The sequence below is a fragment of the Ovis canadensis genome, chromosome 20, assembly GCF_042477335.2.
Source record: "Ovis canadensis isolate MfBH-ARS-UI-01 breed Bighorn chromosome 20, ARS-UI_OviCan_v2, whole genome shotgun sequence".
Taxonomy (NCBI): Eukaryota; Metazoa; Chordata; class Mammalia; order Artiodactyla; family Bovidae; genus Ovis; species Ovis canadensis.
In genome coordinates, this window is record NC_091264.1 from 31,775,210 (window position 1) to 31,798,436 (window position 23,227).

At 50.3% G+C, this 23,227-nt stretch overlaps 1 protein-coding gene across 1 annotated transcript in view; it reads left to right on the plus strand.

The window, feature by feature from the left end:
* The first annotated feature begins 441 nt into the window (after window positions 1-441).
* PTK7 (protein tyrosine kinase 7 (inactive)) overlaps window positions 442-23,227 on the plus strand; it is a 62,786-nt gene continuing 40,000 nt past the window's right edge. The window contains exon 1 of the mRNA XM_069564509.1: window positions 442-738. Within this exon, the coding sequence (XP_069420610.1) occupies window positions 660-738 (79 nt within the window). The 5' untranslated portion in view covers window positions 442-659. The remainder of the gene's footprint in view (window positions 739-23,227) is intronic.

A 23,227-nucleotide genomic window follows, 5' to 3' on the forward strand; every position in this document is an offset into this window, starting at 1 on the left:
TCTCCTGGGGCTCCACGGTAGCTCCAGGGTTACCTTGCTTGGGGACACCAAGGACACCATTCTGTTCTAGATCTTCCTCCAGATATCAGGTTGCTGCAAAGTGAGCCAGAGCCTACCCTTTCCCCTCCCACCAGAGAATTTGGGGGAACTATTGGCCACAGCCCTCAGGAAAGCCTAGAACCAACCATCTTCCCCAGGAGCCACAGAATCACAAAAGTCCCTTTAGGTCCCCTGAGTCCCTGCACACGAGGTGGTAGGCGCAGCATCCGCTCCCAGACCTCGCTCAGGTCCCCACAGTCCCCCGGGCCTCCTCGACTCCATCCATTCTCCATCTCCAGACCCCTCCCCCAACTACGAGCTCCTCCCCACCACGGCGGGGAGGGGGCGTCAAGGGGGCGGGGCGCCGCGCGGCGCCCAGGCGGGGAGGGGGCGTCGTGGGGCGGGGCTTGGCGGCGGCAGCGGCGGCGGCGCGCTAGGACTCGGAGGTACGGGGCGCGCGCGGCTCTAGCTCGGGACGCCTCGGGCTCGGGCTCGGGCTCCAGCTGCGGCTGCTGCAGCGGCGCCCGCGCTCCGGTGCGCTCGGCCTCCTGGGCCCGCCGGGGATCGCTGACCGCGAGCCCGCCGTGCTCCCGCGCGCTCCCTTCTCCGACCCCACCGCGATGGGAACCGCGCGCGGAGCCCCGAGCAACCCCTGCCGGCTGCCTCTGCTCAGCGTCTTGCTGCTGCCGCTGCTGGGCGGTGAGTCCCGGCGAGCTGGGGAAGCGCGGGAGCCCCGAGGGCCGAGAGGGCACCGGGGAGGTGGGCTGGGGCGGGGCAGACACCGTGCGTGGGTCAGGGTCTCGCTGGGGTGAGGGGGGCGAGGTCCTGGCCGCCGGGAGGCGGCGAAGCCCTCGCGCACTCGGCCGGGGCCCCTCTTGCCCCGCGCCCGCGAGGACGCGTCTCTAGCCTCCCCAGAGTTTTCCCGGCCTGAGCCGAGAGTTTGCTCGGGAACTGCCGGGAGTTGCCGACTCCCGGGCTCGAGTGTCGCGTTTCTCTGCGGGAGACAAACGACTACCTCCCAGTTAGGGGGTGCAGCGCGGTGGCTGGCGGTGGGGGAGGCGGGGTCTCCCCGGCAGGCTGAGCCTAGGTGAGGGAGGCCGGCCCGGGGTCGGATGCAGGACCGACCTGCGGTGCGCGGGGCGCACGGAGCTTTGTTACCTACGCCGGCCCGACGCTCCCGGCTTCCCTCCTCCAAGTTCCTGGGCCAGGCTGGATCCCGGACCGCCCCGATGGTGAGGGCGGAAGAAGGGAAGAGTGAGGGGCCGTCCCATCTCCGGCTCCCGGGCCTGAGCCCTGAGCCCACTCCCGACTGGAGTCGGATCTAGGAGCTGAGAGTCCCGGGCTGTCGCGGTGACTAATGTGTGAAGGCCGCTGCCAAAATCGGGCATGGCCGGCCTGCAAAGGTGCGGACGGGGTTGGTTCTGTCTCCTTCCTGAATTCTCATTCTCTCTCTCCCCAACGAGGAAGGAAACTTTCTTTCTACAGACAGAAAGACAAAAAAAAAGAGTTCATTCTTGCTTCTTGAAGGGCCTCAGGCTTTTGATGAGGGTGTGGCCCCTATCTCTAGGGCCGAATGGACCCGACCCGCTTCTCCCCCGTCCCCACCCCCGCCTTTATTTCCTGACTTGGTCACACCTGAGAGTCGTCACTGAGGTGTTGAAGTGCTTCGGAGCAAAGCGCCAAGCTACCCGCATACCCCCAAACACTCTGGACGGGAAGTATACCTCCCCGCCCCGCACCGTCCCCCCTTACAAAACCCCCTATCTTGGCGATGATCCTCCCAGCAGCCCTCTCTGGGGAGACTGTGCCCAGGAGACTTGGTCCTAGCTTATCACTTTCCTCCTCCTTTGAGGAGTGGCCACTGGGAGGCTGGAGGTGGTGGGTGGGTGGGTAAAGAATTGCCTTTTCTGAGGTCTCCCTGGCCTGCCCGCTGTTGAGGGGGTTTAGTGTTGATGGGCTTAACATCTCCCCTACCCCGGGTTGTAAAACGAGAGGTAAGGACAAGTCCCCTGAGTTAGTAGGAGGTGTTCTCTGAGCCGCCCTGTGTTCCTCCTGCTGCCTATGTTCCTTCTTCGGTGTGGGGTGGTCATGCTCATGGCAGAACCCACATCTGCTCCCAGAGGAAGTAGGGAAGTTTTTGCACAGCCAGGATGGGAGGGAGGCTGCCCAGCCATATGGGCTGGCAGCCGGAGCTCACAGGCTTCCTAGGTCTTCTAGGCTGTTGGGGTTTTGGTGTGTGTGGTGCCGGATAGGGCTGCCTCCACTGCTGAAGTTTCTAGAGTTCTGGGGGAGATTCTGGTGGAGACAGGGCTCACGTTCAACGAATGCTAAATTCCTTCCGTGAGAAGACAACCCTGATGTTAATCAATGTTAATCCGGTGACGGGTGTTTAGCGGAGGGAGGGGTCCTGGTCTGGGGGGAGTTAGGGCAGGCTGCGGGCTGGGGACTGGAGGTCTGGAATCTCCTCTGGGGGTGGGGAGATGTCTTGTGCTCAACAAAGGAACATTTTAATGAGAGCCTTAAATCAGTTCCACCAAATGTGTCTTCGTGTGGAACCTGCCCGTGTGCTGTAAACAGTTTCGGCCAAGGCTGAGGCGCCTGCTGTCTGTCTTCTGGTGAAACCCGGGGGCTCAACCTACCCCTGGACAGCATGACTTCAGGGGGCAACGATTTAAAAAAAAGTAGATTCCAGTAGGTTTTTCCATCTCATTGTTAAATTGTGTAATTAGCTGGAGAGGTAGTGAGACCCCACTGTTAATAAAGTAAGAGTAAGGGACCTAGGTTGGCTAGGTTTGTGGATTAGGCCATTTTGAAGTTTGGGTAATTATGCTGTAAAGGGCTGAGGAACTTTCTGAACTTTGAGGTCCCCATTGTGATAAATATGGTGGCAGAGGAGGAGGAGGAAAGGGCTTGATGTTTGAAACCTGGGCTTCTCCCCACCATCGGAATGGTCGGTTGCTGTCATTACCCATCTCTGTTCCCACCCTGGTCTCTGGGTTCTTTCCTCCAGGCTCTTGTTTCTTTGGAGAGATTGAGTTGTTCCGTCCTGAGATTATGCAGCCTGTAATTCAGGCCATTTATCAGTGACGGGCTTTTCTCAGATGTTGGGATGTATGGCGGGCGGGCACGGGTAATCTTTGCCCATCGCTTGCCAAAGGATCTAGTCAGACTCCTGGCATTTAGAGCAGGGTTGAGTGGTGGAGAGGGCCCAGGCTGTGGGGATGAAGTGTTTGGCAGTACGGCAGCTCGGATCCTTTGACAGGCCCTGTGGCCCTGGCAGGCTTCTTGACCTCACAGTTTGCCTCCTCTCTGAAGGGACTTACTTCCTGGAGTTGTGCTGAGGATTAAATGTAATGAAGTATATAAAGGGCCCCTTTCTTGTTCTTCCCTCTCCTGTGGTGTGCTGCCAGCATACCTTTCCAGCTTTACAGTCACCCCCAACAATAAGCATTTTCCACTTACCGGAGCTCTCCGTTCCAACCCAGCTAGTCTCTTTCCCATCCCCGAAAACACCCGGGGGTTCTCAGACCTTTCTTTCCTCTCTGGCCCATCTGGTATGTGCCCATCCCCACCTCCACTTCCTCCCCAAAGCTGTCCCCCCATCTCTCCTGCTAGAAGATGGATGCTTGGAGAACCTCTGGACCCATAAGCCATCTTCCATATTTTTGCCCCCCTTGGGTTTTTAACTTAATGAAGGGATTTACTTACTGTAGAATTCATTACTGTATCTTATTTATAATAAATCCTTATCTAGGTTTATCTTATTTATAATAAATCCTTATCTAGGTTTATTAAAAAGTGAATGAAGCTTTTGGGTACAGGGCAGAGTGACCATTGGCAGAGGTAAGCAGCCCCTTTTCCTGCTAGGCTGTGTGTTGGGGGGCGGTCTTTGTGCCCTTTCCCCGCTTCCCTGGATAGGAGTTGCCTGCTCTACTGTGACCCAGCTAAGACACCTGATAGATCTTCCTTCCCTGTCCCTGAGCTGTCTGTTCTTTGTGGCAGTTTTATGAGTTTTGATGGCAGGATTTTTCTCCAGGAGTTCTGGGTTTGGGCATCCACCTCTACATAGGAAACTGACCTGCCTTGGAAAGGCTACTCTTGGGGCCTTGGGTGGGGGCTTGGGTTATCTACACCTTTGCTACTCGAAACAAGGTCCACAGAGAAGTGGCATTAGCATTCTCTGGGGGCGTGAATTGGAGTCCCAAGGTGCATTTAAAAAAAATTTTATTTTATATTCACCTGGGCCAAGCTGTCAGTTGTGGCCACTCTTTGACTTTCATTGTGATGTGTGGGGCCTTTCATTTGCAGCAAGCCAACCCTTAGTTGCAGCATGTGGGATCTTGTTCCCTGCCCAGGGATGGAACCTGGGCCCCCTGCGTTGGGAGCACGGAGTCTTAGCCGTTGGACCACAGGGAAGCCCCTCAGTCTGCATTTTAACAAGCTCCCTGGTGACCGCACCAAAGGTTCTAGGAGTCTATCCTCAGCATCCCTCCTTGCATAGAAACTCAAGGGACAGAGGCTTCCTGTTGCAACAGTACAAAGCACGGGCCCCAGATCTTGCACAGTATTTAAAGACTGACCTTAAGTAACTTTCAGTTCATTTGAACACTCTCCAGCGCAGTGTGTACACTTAAGAATGACCTCCCTTTGGGTTGAGTTTGAATTAGGTTTTGCCAGGACATTTGTCCATTAAAGGTGTGACTCCAGAGGGTTTGCAACACTAAGTGTGAAGTTCAGTTCCTCGGGGAGCCTCAACTTTTCCTAAAGGAGCATGTGTAACATTTTACAATGAGAGCCGGTGGAGAAATCGGATTTGTTCGTCAGGAGTTTGGTCCGTAGAGGACTTTTCAGGAACATGTTTGGTTCACAAAGGGAGGCAGTGTCTCTGCTAGTCTGTAGCAGTTGTAGTTGTTAAAAGTTTTGGAGGATTTCATATTTTGGAGTGAGGCGGGTTTGGGTGGGTTGTGTATGTGTGTTTAAGCCAGTGGCAGCTTCTGTGAAGGAGAGTGGCCAGTTCAGACTCTAATATTTGAGCCAAGAGAAGTGTGGGACCAGGGCTTCAGTCTTTGGTGAGTCCCTGATGGAAGAAAGGGTCATTAAACCGGGTTGGGTATCCTTGGCCCGCGTCCCCGAGCCTCCCTCGGCTCTCCCTAACCTCAGTACATACCTCTCTGCTCTGTGGCCCTGGTGGAGCCACGTGATGGGGCCGCGGGCGCGGGCGCTGGCCTCGCCCACAAGCTGCCGGTTTGTCTCTCTCCCTCTTTGAGTCCTGTGCCACGCCCCCGCCCCCCAGCTGTCTGGTCCTTTGTCCTGAGGGTGTGGGGCTTCTGCCATGGTGGCTGGGGGCAGGTCCTGCCTTGGGGTTCTCTGAGTTCACTGCTCAATGCACAGTCAGCCCCGCTGAGCCCCCTGGCACTTTGGTGGAGCTGGCTGGCGCAGGAGCTGCTCCAGCTAATCAGTGGTTTGAGGAAGCCCTCTGTAGTATGTCACTTTTTCCATCCTCTTTTCTTCTCGGAGTTCAGGCCATTTCCCTCCCAGTAATGCTACACTGTGGGGCAGCTGTGGGGCAGGGAGGAAGCCGCGTCCAAAGGGCTGACCTATGCTGGTGCCTTCTCCCCTCTTGCAGCTCGGTTTGGAGTCCCCGAGCTCTTGTGTCCCTGTGTGCGTTAACTCCTAGTGAACGCACAGGTGAGTGGGATGCAGTCCACCAGGTCCCAGGTCTGCAACCTGCAGGCTCCAGGTCTCCTGCCAGAAGCTTAGACCCCAATGCACTGGACATGCACCTGCTGGCTTAGGTGTGCACGTAACTTCTGATAACTGGGTCCTGAGTCATGGGGGTAGGGATTGGGAATCACATGTTAAGAAGATAGGCGTTTGTGTGTGTTTCTCAAAAATGCAGTCCAGAGACCATCAGGGAATATAGTGAGAGGGCAGGTAACCAGAGGTACTGGTTAAAATTTGAGTTGCCTGAGCCTTACTGCAGGTTTGCCCATCAGAATCGTGGTGGGGGAGCCAGAACATGTAGTTTATTTTCTCATTTGTTATATTACATTAAAAAAAAATATTTTGGCCACACTTAGCAACATATGGAACCCTAATTTCCTGACCAGGGATCGAACCCATGCCCCCCTGCATTGGAACCGCAGGGTCTTAACCACTGGACCTTCAGGGAACAGGGATGTCCCCTATATTGTGTTTTTTGAATGACCAGTCCATAAAAGGAAATTGCGTTTTAAAAGAGCTTTCCAGGAGATTCTTACCTAAACTCAAGTTTGAGAACCAGTGCATAGCCACAAGGAGAATTTGTCAGTCTAAAGCGGAGGTGGGGGGACTTCCCTGGTGGTGGTCCAGTGGCTAAGACTCTGCACTCCCGATGCTGGGGGCCCTGGTTAGGGAACTAGATCCCACATGCTGCAACTAAGAGTTTGAATGCTACAACTAAAGATCGCGCAGCTAAGACCTGGCGCATCCAAATAAATAAATATTAAAAACAAAATAAAGTAGAGGTGTGGTGATAAAAAAGAGGTTGGTATTAATGCTGAGGGGCTTAGGATGGGCCCAATTCAGTTTCAGGGTGTCTTCTATGGAGCTGTCTCAGGTGGGGTAGGAGGCAGGAAGGAGACAAGATGATGAAAGTCAGTTGAAGTATGAGAGACAACACTTGGTCAAGTGCTCAATAGATGGAAGAACGTTCCAGAGTGTGTAGGAAGGTGAGTTCACCGTGCAGAAACAAATGGGGGAGTGGGAGGGCTTCAGAGAGGAGAGAGGATTGACTTTGCTGGTAGCTGTAGTCCGCTGTGACCGATCAGAATGATGGAAAGACATTGATTGGATCAGGCGTCTGAAAACGTGGGTGCTTCTCTGCTAATATCACACATGGTAAAGGAAGAGAAGTGACACCCGTGGCCCACTGCTGCCTGCCAGTGCAGGAGACATAAGAGACTCAGGTGCGATCCCTGGGTTGGAAAGGTCCCCTGGAGAAGGAAATGGCAACCCACTCCAGTATTCTTGCCTGGAGAATCCCATGGACAGAGGAGCCTGGCAGGCTACAGTCCGTGGGGTCTCACAGAGTCAGAAACAGCTGAGCAACTGAGCACAGCACACACATGACCGTGAGCTGGTTATTTAACCTTTCCAAGCTTTAGTTAACTCAGGTGCAAAGTGCAAGTGATGCTGACGCCTGCCTTGCCCGCCTGGAAGTTAGGGAGTAGCGCTGCCGGCTGTGAAGGTGGTTGACTCGGGGAAGCAGCCCCTCTGGTCATCCCTTGCTGTCTCTTCCCAGAGACGGTCCTAACCATTTGTCTGCCTTTAAGGTGTCGGCCTTCCTTTCCAGTCCCTGTCTCTAGAGCGGCCTGCAAGGGCTCAACGTAGTCACTCTCGAATGACAGCTGTAGAAATAGTTTTCTCATTCTCGAGCAGGTTTGGTCTGTGGGTCTCCATATTCCAGCAGCAGGTCAGAAATGTGGGCACAGCCCCTTTGTGTTTGCTGGTGGGGACTCTTCCTCCCCGTATTCCGGTAGTGGATTCTCTCCAGGGTGGCCAGTGCTGGACTCCTTTAGACTACACCATCCCCCTTGGCCTGCTGAATTCCTTCCAGGGAGTAAACTGCTGCTGTGGACGAGGCAGACTTTTATAATCCCCGGGGGAGGGCTTTTATCATCGCAGGATGGTGTCAGGGTTTCCCCAGGCAGTTACTCTGTCTAACTTGTGGGAACTTCTGTGAGAACCCTGCGGGCGGTTCCTGAGGTGTGGTGTGGTCTCCCTGTGGGGGGAGGTTACAGTGGCTCAGTGGGCACAGCCTCTGCTTCTGGAGACACACTGGCTCTCTTCTGTCCCCTCCTTGGTGGTGGTTTAGGGGGCCAGTGAAGAGGATGCTTGTCTGCTCTTGGGACTGCTGGGGTGTCCTAGCAGCTAGCTCATAAGGTGCCTTTGTGCAGATTAGAAATAGACGCCCTTCCTCCAAGGATCCCCAAGAGGCAGGGCTTTGGCCTGTGTAGCACAGGCAGTATTTCAGTATTAACGCCCTTGACTAGGCATTTGAGCAGTGCGCAACCTGTAACACGGTACATGACTGTCCCAGTGAAGAAAGAGCCTCGCAACAAGTCCTTCTTTGCTTCCCAGTTGGTGGGCCAAGATGATTTTGGTGACCTCTGTTCTAACAATATGTTTCAGATGAGCCCTTTTCATCGCTGTTCTCCCGCCTCCTGTGGTGATGGGGTGGGGCACTGCTGCTCAGAACATACAATAGGAGAAGCCTGGGAGGCTGAGCCTGCAGTGGGGTGCCCACTCCACAGTATATGTTTGCGGTTGCTGAGGTCTCAGCCTGTTTCTGGGCTCCTTTCCCCACTGGAGGATTTTGCTGCCTTGAAGGCTTCTAGCCTGATGTGATAGTTGATGTAGAAGGCTGGCTGTCTTCGGGAAAGAAATGCTGCTGAGTTGATTTCTCATTTCATTAAGGAGCTCCATGCTTACCTTTCTTTTCATGTCCTCTGTCCTGGGGAACCCCGGGGCCTCCCCCAGCCCCAGGTAAAGTGTGTGGGCATTCCTGATTGAGAGGAATTCCTGCAGTAGAAGTGATATCACTTTATTTGCAAAGATGGACCCTACGTCTTGCTGGGCTTTAGTTCTGGTTCCCTGGGGGTGTTCCCCTCTCCTAGGCTGAGACACTTGGTAGGAACACCAGGGTGGCAGCTAGGAGGTGTGGACCCTGCTCCACATTTGCCCCAGATTGCTTGTGTGACCTTGGGCACATCCCACCTACCTCTCTGGCCTCAGCTTGACAAGCCCTTGCCGGACCTTGCTGTGGTGACCTTTGAGGCCAGCACAGCCTTGCCATCCACCGCTCCTTGTGCTGCTGCCGCACAGCGTAGAATTGTCCTCCTCGCCCTTGGTATTAGGAAGGCGCTTTCATCCGAGGGTTGCGTTTTATTCAGGAGTGTCTAGTGCGTGGGCGCTGATGTGTCTAGACTCGATCGACTGGAATTAGGGTGTAATTGCCTGGGTGCCAAAGGGAATGAGAGGTTTGGGGAGGGAGTTCTTGTGAGAGGAAAAAAAAAAAAGTGAGAGTTTTTAATCTGAGTATGGGAAGGCAGCAATCCTTACCTAGTTGTCTCAGTATTTGAGGAAAAGTGTCCAGGTGAGGGGCCGCTTTCCTTTAGCACAGAAGGGGTGGGCACCTGGAGGGAGGCTTCGAGCTGGGAAGAGGGGTAGGGTGTGCTTTGGGAGAGCCTCCGTGTGTAATAACCAACGGCTGACCCAGTTCTGTGGTTTACAGAATGCTTTCACCCATACTGACAGTCACTTCTATCAAGAACGCTCAGAGCCAGGATGAGGGCGATTGGGTTTTTGTTTGTTTCTGAAAGCGTGGAGGTGGGAGGCATTTGACAAGTAAAGAAACTGAGGCACAAAATGTAATCTGTTCAGGACTGCAGAGCTGATAAGTAATAGAGCTGTTCCCAGGCTCTCATATGTCCTCGTGTGAACTTCATCACTAGAGGCTATGAAATGCTGCGCATGTGCCTTGGAACCAGGTAAAATGTTGGGGAGTGGATTTTGCAGCCAGGATAACTCTTTGGGTGGGTTTGGAGACAGTCCTGCTAGAATCAGAGGGAGTGTGTCAATAACATAAACCTAGTTCTGCGTACCTGGGGGTGTTCCCCCCGCCTAGGCTGAGACACTTGTTAGGAACACCAGGGTGGCACCTGGGAGGTGTGGATCCTGCTCCACATTTGCCCACATTTGTGACCTTGGGCTCATCCCACCTACCTCTCTGGCCTCAACTTGAGAAGCCCTTGCTGAACAGTGAGAGCTGTTGGGCCACAGCATTCAGGATTGCTAGTCTCCCCACCCCCCACCCCGCCCCCTTTTTGATTACAAAACAGCCAGGTTAAAGTGTTCTTTTTTAAAAACAATTATTTAGTTTTGGCTGCACTGGGTCTCTGATGCTGCATGCAGGTTTTCTTTAGTTACGGAGATCCGGGACTACTCTAGTTTCAGCGCACAGGCTTCTCATCGCAGTGACTTCTCCTGTGGTGGAGCCTGGGCTCTGGGGAGCGTAGGCTTCAGTAGTTGCAGTGTGTGGGCTCAGTAGCTGTGGCTGTAAGACTCCAGAGCACAGGCTCAGTAGTCATGGTGCAGGGGCTTAGTTGCCCCATGGCATGTGGGATTTTCCTGGACCAGGGATCGAACCTGTGTCCCCTGCATTGTAAGGTGGATTCTTAACCACTGGACCACCAGGGAAAGCCCCAGGTTAAAGTTTTCAGTGGCCCATTCAGAGATTTGTATACCCCTTAAAGTTTTTAGAGTCATACTCAGACTGTATGTATTCTGGAAGTCCAGAACGGTGTGCCTGCATCCCCAGGATTCAAGCTTTTCTCGTGAACCCAGGAGTCCTGAGTTGCTTCCGCCTGGTGCTTCTGGAAGGTCACGGGCAGTTACAGGCCCTGGCTTGCAGCTGTGCTGCCACATTCCAGACTGGTATGCCTGCTGAGAGCTGCACACTGGGTTATGCTGCGGCGGAGACCACGTAGGTGGTAACAATCATCTCTGCTCTGAGTTTACTGCCTCTAATGTCTTTTATATGGAAAGATGTGCCTGTGCCCTGCACATGGTAGGGAAATGATAGATGTAGATTTCCCCTCCGTTTCTGACGTTGGAGGCAAGTCTTTGAATTCTTGAGAGGTTTCAGAAGAGGTTGGACAATGACCTCTGATACCCCGGGAGACATAAGTCCTTTGGAGCCAGGTGTATCTTGCTTTGTCTGAACTGTTGACCGTGCTCGGCCATCTTGCTGAGTTTGTTCTTCTGCTTCTGAAGTCCTCAACTTACGTGCTATCACGGAGGGTGCAAGGGACACTTCGGTGTTCTGATTCTGTTAGAGCTCATCTATTTAAAAAAAGCAAAAAACCCACAAGGCTGAGCCGTCTCCTGGCTGGGAGAAGAGAGAGTCTCCTTCAAGCCGGCGGTTCCATAGAGAGGTGATGAGCCTGGATGGCATTTGCGATCCCAAGTTCACTTCCAGCCACCTGAATAACAAAACACATCACGGACAAAGAAAATGGTTGTCTTACAGTCTTGGGGGTCGGAGGTGGGGGGGAGGTGGGGCGCGGTCAGGAAATGCTTGCTGTTGGTCTTGGAGCTCCAGCTACAAAGAGCAAAATCATTCTATCTGTTAATTTAGTGGATTAAGCCGATTGTTGAAGTGACCAATTTAAAAAATGCCCAACTTGCCCGCAGCTTTGCCTTCTGCAATCCGGGCTCCTCCTCCACCCTCGGGGTTCGGGCCTGGTGCAGGAGGAGCTTGGGGAGGAGGGAGGAATGCTGTGCCCTGGAACAGCCCTGGGGGGCTGGAGGAGGATCTCTCGTCTTCTCTTTACTGCCACCCACTTTCTGAAAACTCCTTAAAACAAAAGGCCTTTATTTAGTAAACACGCACACCGCACCCAGCCCCTGATATAGTGTGCTGAGTGGCTTGGTGTCCTGGATGGGGATTTTGCCCCTTTATTTCTGTGTGAGAGGCTGGGGTGCTTCTCAGCCTCTGTACTCTTTACCTTTGTTTCGAGGACCTTTTGAAGATGGGTTCCGAGGTCCTGCTGAGCCAGCCTGTTCTGTCTCCTTCGAGCCTCCACTTGAGCCTCCCCCTGAGACTCACTTTCCCACCCGCACCTCCCCCACCACACCCCACCCCCCAATCTGCCAGCAGCGACCTGGAAAGGCAGCAGGAGAGCCTGGGCCTGGCCCAGGCTAGGATGGCACCTCCCTCCGTCCCCTTCCCACCCGGCCGGGATCAAAGCCGCCTCCTCGGGGAGCGGGGAAATGCCTCTCCCAATAGCCCCACCAGTGAGTAAACAGCCAGGGCCTCTTGCAGCTTTTGAAGCGCGGGGCTTCGGGCTGGGAGGAATGCAGAACATTTCATTTTAGGAGTGGACTTAGGTTTCCAGCGCTCTGGGTATTTGCAAATTTGAAACAAATGCCCTCATTTAGCAGCAGGCAGGCTGGGCAGTAAACGGGGGTTGTTGAAGTGCGTTTATGACGGTCACAGGTATTTGTGGGAAGAGGGACCCCAGCAGGTTTGGGAGAGGACAGAGAGGGTTTATGGTTAGGTGGGTTGTCCAGAGGCCCCAACCAGGTCTCCGGTGGAGGGTTGTTGTTAGGCGGGCTTCACCATAAAAAGCATTGCTGCCTCCTGCCCCCCAGGAAGTATCTCCTCTGGCAGACAAAGGGGCTGGGGATAGTGTTTATCCCCCAGGGCTGATGCGCAGGGCCTTGCCCCTCTCACTTGGCTGCCAAAGTATCAGATTTCCAATGAACCTCTCCTTCTCCTACTCCCAGAGCTTGAAAGGCTCATTAAATGTGCTTTATGTATAACAAGTTGGCTGAGGCCTCCCCCGCCGCCCCCCACCCCCACCCCCCGCCTCCATTTCCAGCCAGTTTTGTGAGGAAGGAGCTAGGGAAACCTGTTTTTCTTTTGTTGTTTCTGGAAGTAGGATCTGCGAAGATGCAATTGCAAAAACCCCTGATTTTAGGAGTCAGCCAAGCAAGTGTTGTTTGCCCTTTATGGGCAGCTTGACCAAGGCTGGTCTGTCTGAAGCCTGGCTGTCTCCCCCCACACCCCCGCACACCCCAACTCCCAGGGAAATTCAGAAATGTGTTCAGGCATTGAGTTCTGGCTTCGTAGCTTGCTCCCTGAGAGACCTTGGAGAGTTCACATCACCTCTCTGAGCCCTCAGGTTCTTCTTTTGGAAGATGGGGATGGTAATACTGATCCCATTCGAGTTCTTGTGAGAGTTAAGTGAGATAGTACTGAATTTCATGAACTTTGAGATGCTCTCCCTCACTCTCCCCAGTTTTGCTTCTTTCAGATTGGGTGGTAAGATAATTATTATGTAATGTTCCCTTTTGGCGGAACATAAATAATGGTGCATCTCAAAATCAGTGACATCTTTGAAGTTCAGTGTATGGGAAGGACTTTGTCCCATAGTAGATACTTGATAAAAGGTAGTTAGAATGGGATAGGGGTGATTTAGTTATAGACCTGCTTTTGCTTCCTGTCTTTTAGTAACTTTAAATAGAAACTGTTTTCTTTTTAGCCTGGCTCATAAATAACTAAGACTGCTTAAGGCAGAAGGCCTCATGCTAGGTAATGTGGGAGAGAGTGGTTGGGGGACTCCTAAATCCTTTAAAAAGCGAAAGAGATCCAGAAGAGGAGGTAGCCATCCCTAAGAGGACAGTCAGTCTATTGTGGAAAGAAAATACCTCTCTGATGGTTGAGTCTCCATTTATTTATTTAGCCGCATGACCTGGCAAACAGAGATTCCAGTTCCCAAACCAGGGATCAAGCCCAGCCCCAGGGAAGTGAAAGCACGGAGTCCCAACCCCTGGACCACCAGATAATTTCCTTAGAGTCTTCATTGAAAAAGGCTGAATTGGGAATTCCCTAGCTGTCCAGTGGTTGGGACTCTGCGCTGTCACAGCTAGAGCCTGGGTTCGATCCCTGGTCAGGGAACTAAGATCCCACAAGTTGAGTGGTCAAAAAAAAAAAAAAAAAAAAAAGGGCATGAAAATGCTGAGCTATTCCTGGGTGGAGACTCACTCCGGGAATGGCTTGTCTTGTAGGCAAACTAAGATAGAATGAGAAGGGGGTAATGAACAAGCCAAGGACATAGAGAAGCACCAGGGAGGGGGGACCCAGTAAATACCAGGTGCTTGGAGGATGGGGAGGGCTTCCCTGGTGGCTCAGATGGTAAAGAATCTGCCTGCAACGTGGGAGACCCGGGTGCAGTCTCTGGGTGGGGAAGATCCCCTGGAGGAGGGCATGGCAACCCCAGTCCAGTATTCTGGCCTGGAGAATCCTCATGGACAGAGGAGCCGGGTGGGCCACGGTCCCTAGGGATGCACAGGGTCAGACACAACTGAACCGCTAGCACAGAGGATGGGGACCTGCGTGGGGCAGGCGAGGGACCCACAGGGGGTGGTAGCGTGGGCTTCCCCGCCCAGCAGCACAGCTGCACTGCGTTGATCGAAGCTTTGTGGAGACAGCTGGCGCTCATCATTCTGCTTTGTGCTACCCAAGCATGGGGGGGAGGGGTGTGTGTGCCATTCCCACTCAGGACACAAGTGGCCTGAAGGCTGGGGAGTTCTTTCTTTGCTGGATTCTGGTTCATCTGATGGTGGGATGGATTGGCTGTCGAGTTGGGGTTTGGATGGCACAGGAAAAGAGCAAGATAGGTCCCTTTTGTATGTGTTAGTGGATGTCTAGAGCAAAGCTTTTTTCCTTTTTTTAAAAAATAGATCGCTGCGTAGATATGTGTTTTAGGTACTCCACCTTATAGGGGTTTCAGAACGTGTTCTTTCTGTGTGGTCGTTCAGAAATGTAACCCTTCGTGGGTGTGCCCAGTTGGAAAAGGGGCTGATTAAAGGCTTGCCTGGAAGAGGAGAACTCAAAAAGTTCCAGGGTCTGGGGACCCAGGCTCTCCATGGAGTGAGGGCTCTTCTTCCTTTGGAAATGTGATTTATTTATCGGCTGTCCTGGGTCCTAGTTGCTGCGAGCGGGGGCTGCTCTAGCTGTGGTGGGCGGGCTTCTCACTGCTGTGGCTTCTCTTGTTGCGGAGCATGGGAGCTAGGCACGTGGGCCTCAGTAGTTGTGGTGTACGGGCTTAGTTGCTCCATGGCATGTGGGATCTTCCCAGACTAGGGATCCAGTCCCCTGCATTGGCAGGCAGATTCTTAACCACTGCACCACCTGGGAAGTTTGTTTGGGCACATCATCTGTGCCTTGAATAGTCAAAAGGGCATTGAGGTTAAGACAATTCCAGTGCTCTCTTTCAGGGCATTTTTGATGATAAAAAAAACATTTTTATAAAACTCTGAAAGTCAAAGTGAGTTTTCTTCAGGGGAGGCAGTGGTTCTTTTCAAACCAGGTCAACAGATTCTTTGAAGCCCTTTTTGCATCTGAGTCACCCAGACCAATACCTTCAGGTATTGTCCTGAGTGTAACCAGTTGTCCAGTTTGAGAAGCCTCAAGAGGACTTGCATGGACCTCCATGGGGCTCCTGCCAGCTGCTAGCCTTGGGGGTGATGGCTGTGGCAGCTGAATTAACAGCTGCCTGTTCTGGGCCAGGCCACTGCCTCAGCCATGGAGAGAGGTGTTGATCAGGTTGACGGGGCAGCAAATCCCCCTGAGCCCCAGGTTGGAAGTAAATTAGTTAAACATTGCTCTTAGGCTCTGGACAAATTGCTTTCAGTTTTTGCTGCCAAAAGAGAACTCTGAAAACAGGGTGTAAATTGGGTTATTTACACTGTCTCTGTTTTTGTTGCTTCCATGAAGTCCGTGGAGGAGGGCGCCGGTCCAAGGGAGCTTTCCAGGTTCTTCTGGTACCTGGCATCAGGTGAAAAGAGGGTGGGCGCGTGTAGGGGGGTGAAGAGCCCTTGAATGCAGGAAGTGTGGTGACCGGATAGGCCTTTGAGGTGCCTGTGACCAGCCCCTTTCGTTAGATCAAAGAAATACCTTTTGTTTTTCCGCTCACACTTTCCTCTGCCCTGGAGCCAGAGTTGTAAAGAGGCGGAGTTGTGAGGGTCTGCATCTGGTGTTTGGGATGGTGGGTGAGGTGCGGGGACGGGGTAGGGGGTGGGGGGCAAGGGGGGAGCAGGCAGTGGGGAGGCGGGGCAGGCAGTGGGGAGGGGCGGTCTTCCCGTCTGCTGAACACTTCCTGGATCCTGCTCCCAGGCCTGGCATGTGCAGGGGTCTGCCTGGGCTAGCCTGGGCACCCCGGGGTCTGTGGGACCGCCCGCCTGCCCTGGTAGGGCCCTGCCTGAGCTGGGCTCTAAGTTGGAGAAACCAGCCACACAAAGGTGGATTTCACTCCAGGCTAAGTGTTTTGTTGCTGAATCATTTGCATTCATTAAATGTAGTGAAGGGTGAGTGATATTTAAGGCAACGGGCGATGGGTTTGCTGGAGGCTGCTGCCTTCGAGCCTCGTTAAGAATTCTTGGGGCCAGGGAGAGGATGGGCGCTGCTCATTCAAAGCTTACTTAACTTCTGACTGCCTTGGGAAGAGGCCAGCTGCTAAAATATGAAAAATGTTTGCCCAGAAGCCCCCAGAGCCTGGCCAGACTGCCCCGGCCAAAGACAACACACACTTACAATTCATTATTTAGCCTTCTGCGAGTTTGCTCGTGTCTCTTCCTCCCCTGGGACCTGGCTTAGCTGGGGGCACAAGCGGGGCCAGGAAGGCTCCTATAGATTTTCAGGGGAAGCCTGGCCTAAAGCAAGTGCTGTCTGCATTTACCCCATCCACCCCTGTCCCCTCCTAATGGACTGTAGGCTGTCTCTGAGGGTTTGCTCTGGTAAACCAGGCCACCATAAATATCCTTGTATCTATGCCCTTATGTTTATATACCTGAAGGATAAATTCCCAGAAGTGGAGCTGCTCTGTCAAAGGATTAGAACTATATCAAAGTTGGGTACACCATTCTGCATGTATGTTATTTTTCTGGGGAGGAAGTTTATAGCTCTCATCAAACTTCTGAATCACTGGCTGGGGAAAATCACACAGGTTAACATGTGAAAACTGGCAAATGTGATTCAAAAGTGAGGCATTGCTAGGGTGACTGAAGACTTTATCATCCAACCTGGGGCATTATTCATGATTATGCCCAGACAGCCCTCAGAAGCCAGGGTTGTTCCAGGTAACTTGGGAGGATTGTAGCCCAGCGCCCCCCAGAATCTTTTTCCTTGATCCCTGGGATGTCCTCCCCCTCTACACCGTGGCGCTCTGAATGATCTGCCCCTTTTTATTTTCCATTCTATCAGCTTTTGTTTCTCCCAAACAAAATGCTGAGCTTGGTAGGATAGATCCAGTTCCTGACCTTTGTTTTCCCAGATGCTCAGTGGTTGTTCAAGTTATTCTTGGATTCCCCAAAACCACAATTTGAGCCCTGGAAGCAGTGTTCCTAATCTGCAGGATGAAAGTGATAATATCCACCTCACAGAGCCGTGTGTGCTAAGTCGCTTCAGTCGTGTCCAGCTCTTTGCAGCCCCATGGACCGTAGCCCGTCAGGCTCTTCTGTCCATGGGTTTCTCAAGACAAGAACATTGGAGTGGGTTGCCTTGCCCTCCTCCAGGGGATCTTCCCGATTCAGGGATTGAACCCATCTCTCTTCTGTCCCCTGCATTGGCAGGCGGGTTCTTTACCACTAGCATCACCTGGGAAGCTATGACAAGGGGTTAATGAAGGAAAGTTTGTTTAGTAGGGGCATTGAGATACAGCCTTTATCCCTGGGAGGCAAGCTTCAGGGGCAGGCACGTTGACACATGTTGTCACTCTTTATTGACGTATACTTTATTGATGTATTGAACACTGCCAGCTGTCTAGATTTGTTTTTTCCCCATTTCTCCAATTATTACCATCCCTTTAATTGCCCTTGTATCTGTTCCCTCCCCTTATATCTCATTGTCCATGACTTCGTTATTAAGGTCTTGCCATTCCTTCCTTGGAATACTGCTGGAAAAGTGAATTTTCGATGGCAGGATATTTTTTTTTTCCCTCCTCAAAAATATCAAAAAGACATGCACTTTACGAACCTTGAGATGGAAACATCCGATGAGACGCACCAGACTGAGATAAAAAGGAAGCTGAATGAGAAGGGTGAAGAGGTAAAAAGAAGACTGGCTGAGATAATGAAGGAGTATGAGGAGACAAAACACGCAATAGCATTTACACAACCGTGTGTGAGATACGTAGCGAGGAGCAAGCTGCTGAATAGCACAGGGAACTCAGCTCAGTGCTCTGTGGTGACCTCTGGGTGGGATGGGGTGGGGGGAGGCTCATGAGGGAGGGGATCTATGTATACATATAACTGAGTTACACTGTTGTATAGGAGAAACCAACACAGCATTGTAAGGCAGTTATATTCCAGTAATTAAAAAACGAATTAAAAAAACCCCTCAGGTCACTGAAAAAAAAAAATACAATGGCACAGTGCAGTTTCCATTATACACTTTAAGGAGCTGAATCAGCAGTAGTTAATCTAGTCAGTATCATGCAGTTGAGATGCTCTCAGAATCAGAGGAAAATGGACAGTGAGATGAAAGTGATGAAAAAAATGTGATAATTAGGTAAATAGATTCAAGATTTTAAAAAGTAATAAAGGATAAAAGTGCTACTCAGTTGCGTCTGACTCTTTGTGACCCCATGGACTATAGCCCACCAGGCTCCTCTGTCCATGGGATTTCCCAGGCCAAGAGTATCAGGGTGGGTTGCCAGGGGATCTTCCTGATCCAGGGATCAAACCTGTGTCTCCTGCATTGATAGGTGGATTCTTTACCACTGAGTCACCTGGGAAGCCCAAAACAAAGGAGATACAAGTAGAATTAAAAAGCGTATCCTAAGAGGTAAATAAGACGCAATACATATAACAAAGGAAGAATTCTAGTATTAAAACATAAACCAGATTGAAGGAAAGACAAATATATCAGTTAGTATGATAAATTTCAGTGAAATATGTCTCCTACAGAGATAAGACAAGATTGAGTTAGGAAGGTTTCATGTTCTTTACAGGAGACAAACCTAAAATGTGGACAGAGTTCATTTTATTCTAACTTGAGGCCAGTAGCTTAATTTATTTCATTTATTACTTAGGAAATAATTTAAGGCTATTTCTTCTGAGTACAGCTTTGAAATGAATAAATTTGAAATGAAAAAAATATAGAATTGGTAAGTTCCATTGCTTTAGAAAAAAGCAAACAAACAAAACTTAGGCAAATCCAGTCAAGAAAAGGAAAGAAAATGTCGATAAGCAAAGCAAGAAAAGAAAAAGAAGCCTTAACTTCATCCTTAGCCTCAAACAATTTCTTGAGTACATACCAGGTACTTGGTAGATTTTGGAGACCTAGAGCAGGTAATGAGATGGAGCTTACTGTTCAGTGGGGAGGACTCACTAAAACGTGTACTAATGATTCCAGTTGGAATAATTGCCATGGAAAAGATTTTTTTCCGGTTGTCAAGGGTTACCATGTTCAGTGCTATGCTGAGAAATCGATGCTGGGAAAATAAAAGTTATTGAAATGTATTCTAGAGCCATTAGGATGATTGACTAGACAGTAACTATGAAAAACAACTGATACTACTATTTATAAAATAGATAAACTAATAAGGACCTAGTGTATAGCACAGGGAACTCATACTCTGTAATGGTCTATATGGGAAAAAAATCTAAAAAAAGAGTGGATATATGTGTAAGTGATTCACTTTGCTGTATAGCAGAAACTAACAACATTGTAAATCAATTATACTCCAATAAGAATTTTAAAAAACCATCGAAAGATAGAAAACAAAAACCTTCCACCAAGTTGTTGTATCAGACAGCCTTGAGGGGAAATTTCAAAAAACATAGAGGAAAATAGAGCCTTATAGTGCTTTGTAGGCTGTCACAGAGCCAAGGAACAGATGGAGAGCCATTCCATGCATGTCACAAAGTTGTTATGACCTTGCTCCTACATGCTGGCTAACAGCACAGAAGAGGAAAATGCACTACTTAGAAATATTGCTGCAAAAGTCTAAAAAAAAAACTGGCAAATTAAATCTAATACTCTTTTTAAAACGATGTGTCATAAACAATTAGGATTTACTCCCAAAATTCATGGATGGTTTAATCTCATGTAATTCATCAAAATAAGTCAGAAGACTTGCACATCTATTTCCATCTTTGGCTGTATGGAAAGCTAGATGCAAAAATAACATTAGATATAAGTTAACATCTGTTCTTGTTTTTTAAAATTTCAAGCCACAGATAGCATATTTAAAAATGAAATTATAATGCTGTTCTCTTTTAAAGTCACTGAGTTAAAATAGTAAAGTCTCTACCATTTAGCATTATTCTGGAAACTGTAGCTGAAATAATACTGTAAGAAAACAAAAGTTGGACTTCTCTGGTGGTCCAATGGTTAAGAATCCACCTGCCAATGCAGGGGACACAGGTTCGATCCCTGCTCAGGGAAGATTCCACATGCCAGGGTAACTACTGAGCACACTAAGGGGATGGGGGAGAGAGGATCTCGGCCAAACATGCTGAGACATCACCCCTCCCTAGGACCTGTGAGAGAAGGTGGGATGAGGCTGCGGTGGTATCCCCTCCACTGAAATGGGGAGGGGTTATTCCTCCTCAAAACTCCCTTTGGTCTCTGAACTCACCTGGGTTTAGCTGTTGAAGCCCCTGGTCACCTGGGAGTGTGGGTGCCTGGATGTGGCTCTTCCTTCTGAGGGAAAGGCACAGCTGTCAGCTCTTCCTGCTTCTACCTTCACTAACCACGCTGCTGCTTCAGGCATGCTCCCAGGACACCTGCAGAACAGAGTGGGGTTTCCCCAAAGGCTCTCAAATGAATTAAAACAGGACAGTATTTAAATGAATTCCAAGGCAGCCTCTGCACCCAAGAAAATTCACTTGGTGTCTATTTTCCAGCCCAAATAACTCACAAATGCATCTCCTTCTGAAAAGTTAAACAACAAGAACCTTCACTGCTATGTCCACTGTAGTAGTCTCTAACACTTGGAACAATGTCTGGCACTTAGTAGGTACTCAATAACTTAATGACCATTCTCAGAGGGGGGAAGTGTGTCAGGTAATGCAGAAAAGGCCTCATATTAATGATTTTATTGATTACAAATTAATAAGAAAAAGATAGCAATAAAAATAAACAAGGAAAAAGGTAGACAAGGAAGCACAGTAGAAAATTCGGCTAACCAGTAAACAAGATTGTTTTATGTTGTTAAGGACAGACTAAGTGTCTTAAGTGACTTGCAAAATAAAGCAAGGTATTATTTTAGTACTCTCAAATTGGCAAAGAATAAAGTATCATCAGTGTTGGTAAGGAAGCATAGATGGGCACAACCTTTTTAAAGAGCAGTTTGTCATTTATCAAAAACCTGAAATTGTGTTCTCTGTGGTCCCGGGGCCAGTTCTGTTTCTAGAAACATTCTCATTACCAAGCTGCACAGGTACCTGTGCAGGGAGGTTCAGTGGGGGCGTTGTTTATAATGGCAAAAAATTTATAGCTATCTGAATGTCCACGATTAGATTAGGGTGTTAGACAAACAGATTATGGGTCACTGGTTGAATAATAATACACATGGTTAAAATGAATGGACTAGAACCATGTGAACAGACATGGAAAGATACCTGTGGTTAATTGTAGAGCAAAAAAAGCAGTTTGCAGAATAGCATGTGTTGTGGGTTGAATGGTGTCTCCTCAAAGGATATGTTCAAGTCCTAACCCCTGGCCCCTGTGATCATGGTCTTATTTGGAAATAGGGTCTTTGCAGATGTGCAAGTTAAGAGATGTCATTCAGGTGGGCTCTGGTCCTACGTGACTGGTGACATTCTTACAAGAAGGGAAGTGATGCAGACGTGCACAGAGGGCAGATGGCTGCCTAATGGTGGAGGCAGGAAGTGGAGTGGTGTGGCTCCACACCCGGGCTTCCCTGATGGCTCAGCGGGTTAAGAATCTGCCATGCTGGAGACATAGGTTCGATCCCTGGGTTGGGAAGATCCCTGGGAGGAGGAAATGACAACTCACTCCAGTATTCTTGCCTGAAAAATCCCATGGACAGAGGTGCCTGGCGAGATACAGTCCATGGGGTCGCAAAGAGTTGGACATGACTGAGTGAACGGAGAGAGATCGCTAAGCCAAGCAATTCCAAGGATTGCCTGCACCCACCAGAAGCTGGGAGAGAGGCATGGAACAGACTCTTCCGAGAACCTCCAGAAGGAACCAAGCTTGCCAACACCTTGATTTCACACTTCTGGCCTCCAGAACTGAGGGAGAATAAGCTTCCATTGTTTTAAGCCACCCAGCTGTGGTAATTTGTTACAGCAGTCCTGGGAAGCTAACAGAACAGGTATGGCATTATCCCTAATGCCTCCTGTGGCCGTGCCTGCTGCTCTCTCTGTGACAAAGAGCTGCTTCAGTCCATTTTCTACCCTAACAACCACCTCCTTGGAAACAGGGAGGGACTCACTGTGTTGGTGATTTTTTTTTTTTTTTCCTGTCCGGGGACAGCCTGAGCCAGGTAAATTTGTATTTCATCTCCTTTGTCTGCTCCACCCCTCACAAACCAGTATCCTAGCAGCCTTTAGCTATGCCCCTCTGACCCCATCATCCCTTAAACTCTGAGCATCCTCAGTTGCCTCAAGTTCATGCTTTGTCTTTATGCCTCTGTCTTTTTCTATTTGCCAAGGCCCCCTTCCTTCTTAAAACCTTGTTGTTGTGCAGAGCCATGTGGGATCTTGGTTCCCTGACCAGGGACTGAACCTTTGGCCCCTGGGGTGGAAGCTCAGAGTCTTAACCACTGGACCACCAGGGAAATCCCTTAAAATCTTGTTCTGAGGCGGCCTTCTTCCAAGATGCTCCTCTGCATCCCCCTTTTACCCTCACCCTGAGTTAAAAGCTTGCCTTGTGCACCCGCCCATCACACTGTGTGATGACATGGTTAAGCCTAGTGGTTAGCGTAGGTTTTTCCTTTGAGCCAGGCAACAAGAGATTTGAATCTTGTGTTTGTCATCGACGTGCTGTGTGACCTTGAGCAAGTGACTTTACCTTTCTGTGCCTTCGTTGCCTCATCTGCAGAATGGGGACTGTAATACCTACCTCACTGGGTGGTCGTAAGCATTAACACTGGTTAAAGTTCTTGGAACAGTGCCTGGCACGTCGCAAGTGGTCAGTGAGCCCTCGCTATTATTATAATTATACGTTTACTTGTCTGATTCCCCCACTAAGCAGAGAGATTTAAAGGCAGTAATTGTGTTTTTCTCTCTCTGTCCCCAGTGTTTTGCAGAGTACTTGGCACATGATAGGTGCTAAATAAGTGTTTGTTGAATTAATAATGGTAATTAATGTAATTGCCGACCGGGATCCCAGGTTGGGCTTTGACCTCCACTCTGCTGGTTCCACATTACGCAGGGGCTAGTGAACCCTCCTCGGAGCAGCGGGTGTTTCCTGAGCATCTCCAGTGGGCAAGGCAATCACAGTGGAGGTGGTGGAAGAGTGGACGATTAGATCCTGACCTCAGGGAGCTGACAATCTAGTGGGGAAAGCAGTTGAAGCTTATGAAATGTTAACAGCTTTAGGTCTTAATAACCATTTGTGGGGGCAACAGAAGACTGTGGATTCAGAGTTCACTGTTTCAGTCCTTGT